The following is a 10,533-nucleotide window of genomic DNA, read 5'->3' as shown; positions in this document are numbered from 1 at the left end:
CTCCCGCGGTGGGGGGAGGGGCGGGGGACGAGCTCGCGGGACCGCGTGGTGGGTGGGGGAGGGGGCTCGCGCTCGGCTCCGCCTAGTAGCACGTAGTCGCCATTACGCGGGCCGCCATTTCCTGTCGGATCCGGGGCAGGCGAGGTGCGGCGCTTCGGTTCTCGCCCCAGGCTTTTTCTACTCCTGTTACTCCGTTGTCGCCGTACCCGGTATCGGGCTTGGGGAGAGGAAGGAAGGGGGTCCAGGTTTGCGCCTGACTGGGACTGGTCGAGCGAGATTGAGCGCTGTTCTCGGTCCGAGAAAGGGTGACTAGAGAATCCGAAGGGTGAATCTCGGCGACGGCCTCCCCTACAGAATAGTTCCTGCTCTAGAATTCAAACACCTTGATCCAAATCTTCCGCCGCGCCTTAGTACTTCGCTGGGTGACGGGCCACAAAACTGTCTTTTCGGTCAGTCGTTGGTAGACGAGGTTAGCGACACATGAGACTGGAAGGCATAAATGTTGCCCCTTTTTTAGTTGTAGCCTGGCCATCATCCTTCTTTAGCTGGGGCCCCCGTTCGCCTCCTGCCAGTCCTGAGATGGGAGCTTGTGTCGCATCACTCGTCGGGTATTACATTGTTAGGTTACACGGTTTTTATAACCTGTTTTGAAATAGCCCGTTAGTGACGGTGTTAGTGTTCAAGGGCTCCTAGCCGCAGCGTAATCTGGTAGTTTGGGTCTGTGTATCGGGTTTTGAAGCCCACGGCAATTTGACCTGATAGTTGCGTTTGCCCTGTATTGGTAAAGACGAGAATTCAGAAAATAGCATAGCAAGTAATGGGGAAAACCCAAAAACAGTTTAAAATTACAATGTGAAACTAGTTCTGTGTAGCTCTGTATGTTTTCGGGGATAAAATTTGGATTCGTGGATTTGTATGTCGTTCTATGTATTGTATAAAACAAGTAGTTGTGGTGGTGGATGTTGGAGCCTGTAGTTTGAAAATACGTGTTCGGTGTTGGTCTGAAGCAAAAAAAAAAATAATCAAGTAAGGTTTGTGTTTTTAAGTCCCCCAAATGAAAAAGTCAAGTACTAGAGAAAGTAGCTCTTCGATTTTATTCTTAAAATTCCATGAGAAACCAAAAAAAACCCTCTGATTTATGTTGATTTTTATAGGCTACTGAATCAGCACTTGTCACTTGGTCCCGCCCAGAACACTTCAGTTCTCCTCTGCAAGGATATATAAGTAACTGGTACGTTTTAGAAGCCTGGTCATTTCTTAGCCGCTTTTAATTTTTAGCAATGCACAGCTTACTTTCCTAGCCAAATGCACTAGCTTTTTCTACTTTTCTACAGATTGGTGTATCCATTTAATACAAGAAAATGGAAACTGAACAGCCGGAGGAAACCTTCCCCAACACCGAAACCAATGGTGAATTTGGTGAGAAGATACTGTACAAACTTGCTCTCTGTTCTGTTAATTTCATTATTTTTGTGATCATATGTTTAGTTTGAAATTCTTGTCAGCTGCATCTTGGCTTTTATTTATGGACTAGAATTTGTATGGGAAACTAAGCCAAAAAGGGGGGCCAGAAAATATTAAAAAGCTTTTCCGTGTATTGTAGAATTTTTAATCCTTCCAAGTATTTTGTCCTGGTATCTTATATCAGGAACATGCTTTGAGTCTCATAAAAGTCCAAGAGAATTGGTCATTTATAAATATGCTTGTTACCCAAAACAGTATGCAGTTGCTTTTTCTAACTATGGGTTAAAACTAAAATGAAAGTAAAAGTGCATTTTCTAAAGATGCTGGTGCCTCCTCTAAAATCTAAACCCTTAATTTCTAGGTAAGCGCCCAGCAGAAGACATGGAAGAGGAACAAGCTTTTAAGAGATCTAGAAACACTGATGAGATGGTTGAATTACGAATTCTGCTTCAGAGCAAGGTAGGTGTTTTCTTTAAAATTTGAAGGTGGTTTTAAAGTAGAAATTAAAAGTTCTGCTTTGACCCCCTAAGAAAACCTTCAAAGCGTAAAGGTTGAAGAGTTAAGATTTGTGTGATTCTTTCTAAACAGACTAAAAGGGCATCTGACTTTGCTCAGCTAATAACTGAAATGAAGGCTTTTAATACTGTAAGCTTCACCCAGGATGGGTCAAAATAAAAGGGTTTATGTGATTTTTAAAGCACTGGATTAAGGATAATCTTTTATATTATGAGCCCATGAGACAACATCCTGTCGTGTAGGCAGTTTACTTGATAACATAGCACAGAACAAGTGTACCTGCTAATTTGTTCTACAGAAGGGTACTGTGAAATTAGCACTAAAATACATTACACTTAAATATTTCTGGTATTCTGAGATTTCCAAAACTCAGTAGTGTTGACTCCTAAATCACTTGGATTTTTTTTAGATTTTGGGTTTATTTGACCTGGTGTTTTTTATAACTCCAAAATAGATTCAGACTAACAAAAAAGAGGTTAGAGGGTGTTTTGTCGTTGTCGTTTTGGCTTAAAACATAGGAAGACAACATTAATAAGTTTGTTTTTACCTTCAGAATGCCGGCGCAGTGATTGGAAAGGGAGGCAAGAATATTAAGGCTCTCCGTACAGACGTAAGTATTAGAGAGTTTAAACTAAAAAACTGGACGCTTCAATTTATGTGTTTGTAGAAATTTAACAATTTGTATCAGAAATCATTTAATAGGCTAGATACAAGCCATTTGTAGTAAGTGACTGACTACGTAGATGATTTCAGGTTTATGATTCCTGATTTAACAAAGCCCAGATTAAGTCTGGGGGGTGGTGAGCTATATTAAACCTCTTCACTTTCTAATAATTTTCCACCAAATTATTCACTTTGAGATAACATCTTAATTAGAAGTAGCAACAAAGTAATTTAAAAAAACCCTTAATTGCACCATTTCCCATCTGTGGATCAATTATAGTATTGAAAACCGTTGCAGGTGGCTGATTAAATCCAGGAATTTTATTTCTTTTCCTTTTTTTTTTTTTTTTTAAGTTTGTCCATCTGTTCTTTAATGGCTTGCACGTGGAGCACAAAGAAAATGTTATGGTTGCATGATTTAAATATGGGTAAAGACTAGAATAGGCATTTAATCTTATGACTGGGAAACCATTTGTCAATGCCTATGATTTGTTAGAGTCTTCATATTTGATAGTGGGTTGACTCTTGTGATTAGACACATTAAATGTTGGTATCACCAGAAGTGTGAGCATATTTATAGGACTTGTTTACACCAAAATTTCTAAATTTTTTCCTCATAGTGTGCATACTCTTAATGTTTCCTTGCTAAAGTTGAGACAAATAATAACTCTGTGTTGAATACTTATTTGACAGTATATTTCATTTCTCTCTTGGTCGCAGATCTTTGTATGTTCCTCTTGATTACTGTAAACTGAACTTGAAAATTTGTTTAAAAATTTACAAACTCGCCTGTTAGGATCTAAGAATGCATTTTAAACCTCCAGGAAACCAAACTAGTCTTAAGAAATAGGGTTTTCGGTGGTGTGGGAATTTTCGTTTTGTCTTTTATAAACCTCTCTCCTCTTAATCCAGATGTTCTGTATAAATTATCTGGGTTAATGTCCCCATTTCCTCAAGAATATCAGTAAACTAAGTCAAGACAGGTTTTGTGTCTACCCTCATGAGCCAGCCTGCTACTGAAACATCAGTTGTTTCTTTTCTTTTTTTTTCTTTTTAAAGCTAATACCATCATTTAAGGTCCTTAAATGTTAAGCCACGGTCAGATATAGAGAAGTCCATTATTGTGTTAGTCTTCAGAACAACTTAAGCTTGTTTCATTAATTGAGAGTATGAGTATAGTTTGTATTAAATTAAAATTTATTGCTTTTCCCCCTTTTCCCTCTCCTTGTTTTTTTGGCCATATATCTCCGTTGCCCATGTACTGGATCGACTTACCCCTGCGTTGCCCACCATGACGTTGGCCCATCCGCCCCTGAACGCCCATGTGAAAACCCTGGTTGGCTATGCCCAAAAATGTGCTCGTTGCCAAACGGGTACCATACTTGACAACTTCTGATTGAATGCCCATGCCCAATGCCAACATCCACGAACGCCAATGACCAATGCAGTACAATGCCAGTGTTTCAGTCCCAGACAGCAGTGGCCCCGAGCGGTATGTCCCAACAGTTTATGCCTCACTGCCTGATTAGAAAGAGAGAAATGTATTTTATTACCTGCCTTTTATATAATTAAATAGTATCCCCTTTAGACGGTGTATTGTTTTTCAAGTTTCTGTCTTATTTTCCCCATTAAGTCTTTTTGTCACTGAACTTTTACCGTGAGTTGCCCACCCAAACGATCCACTAATTTTATTTCGATGGAAGGAGCACAGCTTCAAGTGTTGCATATTTGCTGCATTGTAAATCAAATTGTTTACCAAAATAGTCTCTCGCTCTGTCTTTGTGGCCCACCTTGCTTCCCAACATTGCCTGTTCATAATTTTTTCTGATGAAATGCTAACTCTGGTTCACTTTCCTTCACTTCTCATTTGTGTTGTCTTTGTTTTGTCTTGCATTTGTATTTGTTTTCTTGCAGAGCCCATTAGTGATCTAATTTCTAACTGGTATCCATAACCTTACTCCAGATACAATGTTCACCACTTGCATATCCCCCCACTTTGCCTAAGAGAAGGTGTGCCAGTTTTACCAATGTAACAGCGAGGGTATCCTTAACTTAGTGGTGGCGGGGAACATAAATATTCAACTCTGCTTCAGTTCTGGTCAGTTTATTGCCCACTTAATCTGAGCCCTTCCAAAAGCCCATTCTTTCTGTCTCTCTGCAAGTCTCCTAATATTGTTACCATGTCTGTATTGGGCATAAAACAAAATGCATGTGAAAAAATCTATAAATAGGTTACTTTAAATGGGGAATATTGAATAATTGTATGTTACTTCTCTGTAAAAGTGTGTGTGAGTACTGGTGACGACACAAAACTCATTTTTTCTTTTCCACCTTTTTTGTACTATCTGGTATTGTGATGTTTGACAGCATATTGAGTATCAGTGCTGATATTGAAACAATTGGAGAAATTCTGAAGAAAATCATCCCTACCTTGGAAGAGGTAGGCTCATTTTTTATGTATTTAGCACTTGAGGGGGGTGTTTAAACTCTGTTCTACTGGGGGTGTTTTGGGGGAGGCGGAGAGACAGAGGGTTTAAGTTTGTAGTAGCATTTTTTGGCCTAATGTAATGTTCAGGGTTAACGTATCTACATTTAAAATACAGCCTGGCCACTTCGGAGTAAATATGAACTACCTGTGGTCATCGGCATTTTCATGGGTTCAGCATGTATTTATGGGTATTAGTTTTTAGGGGAATTGGTATTTTAAGAAAGAATGTCAATTGTGGGAGCTATGTTGGAAAGGAATATTTGAATGGAGTTTGACAATTTTAAAGTTTCATGTAATATACTAGGTGGAGGAAAGTATTTTATATTCTTAGTGTAGATACTCAGTTTTTTGTTAATACTATAGTTGTGAAATGTGTTGTAGTAGCTTTACCAATATATGCGACAATAGCCTGATCACAGTAGACACTTAACCTATTACTCTTATTTTTCTACTTTCAGGGCCTGCAGTTGCCATCACCCACTGCAACCAGCCAGCTCCCGCTCGAATCTGATGCTGTGGAATGCTTAAATGTATGTCATAGTGCCATTGAACCCCACTGAAGTATGGAGCCTGGCCCATAGGATCAATTTTATTTTTACCATAGTGTGCTTTTCCCGTCTCTATAGAAAAAGGCTTAAAAACATGATAAGTGAATGGTCTTACAACTCACTGTTGACCCTGCTCCATGCTGCAGTGGGAAATAACTACATTTGCAAAGTGCTTTGCAGTCATTTTTTATTATGGTGTTATTTGAATGTTAATAATAATTTTGTGGTAACAGCGACATGCTAAATGGCTGCAGTGTGGGTATGGTGTTGCAGGACCTGAAAATAAAATAGTTTTTTAAGGTGGTGCAGAATGTCCTTTTTGGGCCTGGCTATTGAGGATAATAAGCACATAACTGGTAAAGTTATTGAAATATAAATTCAGGTTGCTCACTGCAACAGTATATTGTTACGCTTATAGCAGATAAGTGTATTTAGAGAATCCTTGACTTGAAACTAAAATTTTGTAACTCTCCCTCTGCAGTACCAGCACTATAAAGGAAGCGACTTTGACTGCGAATTGAGACTGTTGATTCATCAGAGTCTGGCAGGAGGAATTATTGGGGTCAAAGGTGCTAAAATCAAAGAACTTCGAGAGGTAAAGGCGTTGTTTCTATCTGTTTGTCATATTATTGGAAAATACTTTTTACATAGACTACAATGGGCTTCTCTTCCCCATTTTGAGTTCCTTTCATAAGATGCCTCATCACTTCTATAACTATTTTATCATTAAAACAAATTGAATCAGTTGTTTTGCCAAATGCATTTTTATCATTGCAAAGTTCTGAAGTTACTAAGGTTTGTAAATTGGGAAATTTTTGTTGGATGTAAATTTAACTGAATTTTTGGGAAGGGAGCATTGTTTTGATTAATTCATTCATTCTTTTTACTACAGAACACTCAGACTACAATCAAGCTTTTCCAGGAATGCTGTCCTCATTCCACTGACAGAGTCGTTCTTATTGGAGGAAAACCAGATAGGGTTGTAGAATGCATAAAGATCATCCTTGATCTTATATCAGAGGTACTTTCATTTTTCTTTGCATTTAATTTCATAAAATACAGATGTTTATTGAAAGGTTGGTTCTTCAAATGACGATTCTGTAGTTGCTCTATGGTACTATGTTGCACAACTTCCCAACTGGTATGCCTCATGATGGTCACTTTTAATAGACTTCACTGTGATGTGAAACATGTTTCAGTCTTTTTTGTTTAGGACTCAGTACTGAAGCTTTTTGTGTTTTGTATTTTTTGTTTTTAATCCTTAACCTTCTTCTCTTTACCTATATTGTCCCTATCTCAAGTACGTCAAAAAAAAGGAACTATTTTGTTAAAAGATGGTTGGTGTATGAATCAAGGCTCTCTTTCCATCTATAACAGTGCCGTATTTTTGTTTTAGTCTCCCATCAAAGGACGTGCCCAGCCTTACGATCCCAATTTTTATGATGAAACCTATGATTACGGTGGTTTCACAATGATGTTTGATGACCGCCGTGGACGTCCTGTTGGATTTCCTATGCGGGGAAGAGGTGGTTTTGACAGAATGCCTCCTGGTCGGGGTGGGCGTCCTATGCCGCCATCTAGAAGAGATTATGATGATATGAGCCCTCGTCGAGGACCTCCTCCCCCTCCTCCTGGACGAGGCGGCCGTGGTGGTAGCAGAGCCCGGAATCTTCCTCTTCCTCCTCCACCACCACCCAGAGGAGGGTAAGTTGCTACTATATTTGGGTGTGGAAAGACTTGGGTCTTTTTTTATTTGATTGTATGACAGGTCAACACAGCTGAACTGACAAAAAATACTATGCTTACAGAGATCTTATGGCCTATGACAGAAGAGGAAGACCTGGAGACCGTTATGATGGCATGGTAAGGACTTTATGGCTTTAAGTTAACATGTTACTGAAGATTAATTGAAAGATTTTCTTACAAATGAAGTTCAAATTTAGGTAATGAACTTCAACCATTTCAGTTTACTGAGACTTCATTTACTGAGACTTCATTGCCAGAGTGGTTTCCCCCAAAATGTGACTGCTGCTGATTTTTAGTTTAGTGTTGTGAGATAAGAATTGGGCAATATATCACAAGTTTGTGGTAATTCTGTCTCTAACACAGGTTGGTTTCAGTGCTGATGAAACTTGGGACTCTGCAATAGATACATGGAGCCCATCAGAGTGGCAGATGGCTTATGAACCACAGGTTGAGTATTAAGGGTTTGCATTCGTTATGGTAGTAGTTCAAGATGCTAGCTTACTCACTGACATGTTTCATTTCCCCTTATGTCATATTTTTGGTTCTTGATCACCCAAGTGATTTCCTTCCCTAAGGATTGCCCTGTAATTATAAGCAATAAATGGGGAAGATGAGGGAGGGCTTTAATTCCAAAAGTTGAGGGATTTTAGGATATTAAAATGTGGAAGTAGTTTTGAAAACAATGTAATTTTTTCCCCCCTTTCTACCTTTAGGGTGGCTCTGGATATGGTAAGTTTTCTTCTTTGTGAAATCAAACTTTATTATCATGCTTTCTAAATGAACTTAATGCTCACTATTTAAATCAGATTATTCCTATGCAGGGGGTCGTGGCTCATATGGTGATCTTGGTGGACCTATTATTACTACACAAGTAACTATTCCCAAAGATGTGAGTATTTTTATTATTACAAGGAACATTAATAAGTCATTTTTTGGGTTTTGGTGAAATCTTTTAACAACGCCATTTTAGCATTGTTAAGGACTTTAGTGAGGTATTTTTCTCCAGTTTGAATGACATTCAGTACTACTAGAAAGAGTTCGGAGGGTTTTGAGCCCTCCCCCCCTCATTTTTTAAAAGAAATGTTGGTGTGTGATATAAAGATAATCCAAATCTTAACTAGTTAGGAAGAGTTAAATAATCAGAATAAATAGTTCATTATTTTAGTGTCATTGGAAATATAGATGATATGGTTTCTTTTAAGGTGTATCATAAATACTTGTTTTTTGAAAAATTTTTTCAGTTGGCTGGCTCTATTATTGGCAAAGGCGGTCAGCGGATTAAACAAATTCGCCATGAATCAGGAGCTTCGATCAAAATTGATGAGCCTTTAGAAGGATCTGAAGATCGGATCATTACCATTACAGGAACACAGGACCAGATACAGAATGCACAGTATTTGCTGCAGAACAGGTCAGTTTTAAGTTTAGCTTTGTGTACTACACATACTAAAACTTTAAAAAGCTTTTCTTCTCAATTGGTTTTTCTTTTAGAAGCCATGGTGTCTCAACCTTTTGGGGACCTAACTTCTAAACATTCTAATAGCTTTGCTTTAATTTTCTTTTGCTTTCTTACTAAAAATGAAGACATTCAATACTAATCTTGCTGGAAGAAGCCTTAACCAAGCAAACTTCTTATTTCTCTGGTGAAAACTGCTGCCAAAACCACTTGTTTATAAATTATACAGAGCCTGTAGAAAATATAGAAGAATCAGTGGATGTTGGTCTAGTTCTGTGTGGAAGACTAGTGATTTTGTTGTTTTTAGATAACTAAATTGACAACAAATCACAGTCTGCCATATGGCACAGGCCATGCCTCTACAGGACAAATGATTGGTGCTGTAAAAATGCAGCATTTCACACCTTACTGGCATTTCTTTGTCTTTTCTACCAAATAATAACTTGGTTTCACTTTCTTAATTCTGCTCTACTAATGTCTGGTTTACTATTACTCACTTTTCCTTGATTTTTTACATTGCTCTAATTTGTAATCGCTTATGTTTTAATTCTAATTGTAATGGACATGTTTATCATTTAGCATTGAAATTGTCTTAATGTTGATTAAGATGTTACGAACAAAAATTCTAATTCGCACTTTTTTTTCTTTTCTTTTATAGTGTGAAGCAGTATGCAGATGTTGAAGGATTCTAATGCAAGATATTTTTTCTTTTTTATAGTGTGAAGCAGTATTCTGGAAAGTTTTTCTAAGACTAGTGAAGAACTGAAGGAGTCCTGCATCTTTTTTTTTTTATCTGCTTCTGTTTAAAAAGCCAACATTCCTCTGCTTCATAGGTGTTCTGCATTTGAGGTGTAGTGAAATCTTTGCTGTTCACCAGATGTAATGTTTTAGTTCCTTACAAAAAGGGTGGGGGGGGGAAGGGTGTGCAAAAAACTAACATTGAAATTTTGAAACAGCAGCAGAGTGAGTGAATTTTAATTTTTGTTCTTCGTTGATGGTTTAAAAGAAATAATTCCCCCCATGTAATTATTGTGAACACCTTGCCTTGTGGTCACTGTAACGTTTGGGGGGTGGGGGGCTATAGAGGAAACAAAACCGAGGCCTACATTTCCCTGGCATCTATTCAGAGCAGTGTGCAGAATGTAATGCTCTTTTGTAAGAAACGTTTTATGATTTTTAAAATAAATTTAGTGAACCTATTTTTGGTGGTCCTTTTTTTTTTTTTTTTTTTAAAGAGACAGTCATTTTTCAAATGACTGCATTCCACAGCCCACCCCCAAACTAAACACTAAGTTTGATTTTCAGCTCCTCTGTTGGATGTTAATGCATCTCTTCTTGGACATAGGCAAAATAATCTTGGCAAATTCAATTCTGGTGATTTCTTGATTTGAAAATCCATTGCCTGGGGAGGAAATGTCATCATACATACTTCATGCATATAAAATAAGCTAAGGCGGGGAATTGTTTTTGCAAATGCTTGCCCCTACTTGACAACAGTTTTTCTATGTTAGCAGTTGTGAATAAGAACCAAGGGCGGGGAACAATACTACAAATTGAGTAACGGTAAAAGTATATACCCAGAAGCCTAATGAGCAACAAGTTTTATCCAGAATATTGCTTGGTTGTGGAAGTGACTGATGCTAAATAAATTC

At 38.1% G+C, this 10,533-nt stretch overlaps 1 protein-coding gene across 6 annotated transcripts; it reads left to right on the top strand.

Moving 5' to 3' along the window:
• Nucleotides 1-1,361: 1,361 nt before the first annotated feature.
• HNRNPK (heterogeneous nuclear ribonucleoprotein K) lies at nt 1,362-9,744 on the top strand (the record flags this gene model as incomplete). Of its 6 annotated transcripts, none has more annotated exons than XM_084238489.1 (15): nt 1,362-1,419; nt 1,826-1,923; nt 2,534-2,590; nt 4,092-4,135; nt 5,011-5,083; nt 5,590-5,661; nt 6,161-6,274; nt 6,572-6,700; nt 7,076-7,383; nt 7,488-7,542; nt 7,789-7,872; nt 8,139-8,154; nt 8,247-8,314; nt 8,667-8,836; nt 9,600-9,744. In XM_084238489.1, the coding sequence occupies 15 exons, from the start codon at nt 1,362-1,364 to the stop codon at nt 9,628-9,630; spliced, it is 1,377 nt and encodes a 458-aa protein (XP_084094615.1). The 6 variants fall into 6 exon arrangements, with proteins under 6 accessions (XP_084094615.1, XP_084094613.1, XP_084094614.1 ...); XM_084238487.1 differs by having other exon boundaries at nt 8,232-8,314; XM_084238488.1 differs by lacking the exon at nt 9,600-9,744 and adding an exon at nt 9,540-9,573.
• Nucleotides 9,745-10,533: the final 789 nt, after the last annotated feature.

This window comes from Talpa europaea (genome assembly GCF_964194135.1).
Source record: "Talpa europaea genome assembly, chromosome: 7".
Classification (NCBI taxonomy): domain Eukaryota; kingdom Metazoa; phylum Chordata; class Mammalia; order Eulipotyphla; family Talpidae; genus Talpa; species Talpa europaea.
This window is presented reverse-complemented; position numbering and strand designations above follow the sequence as displayed.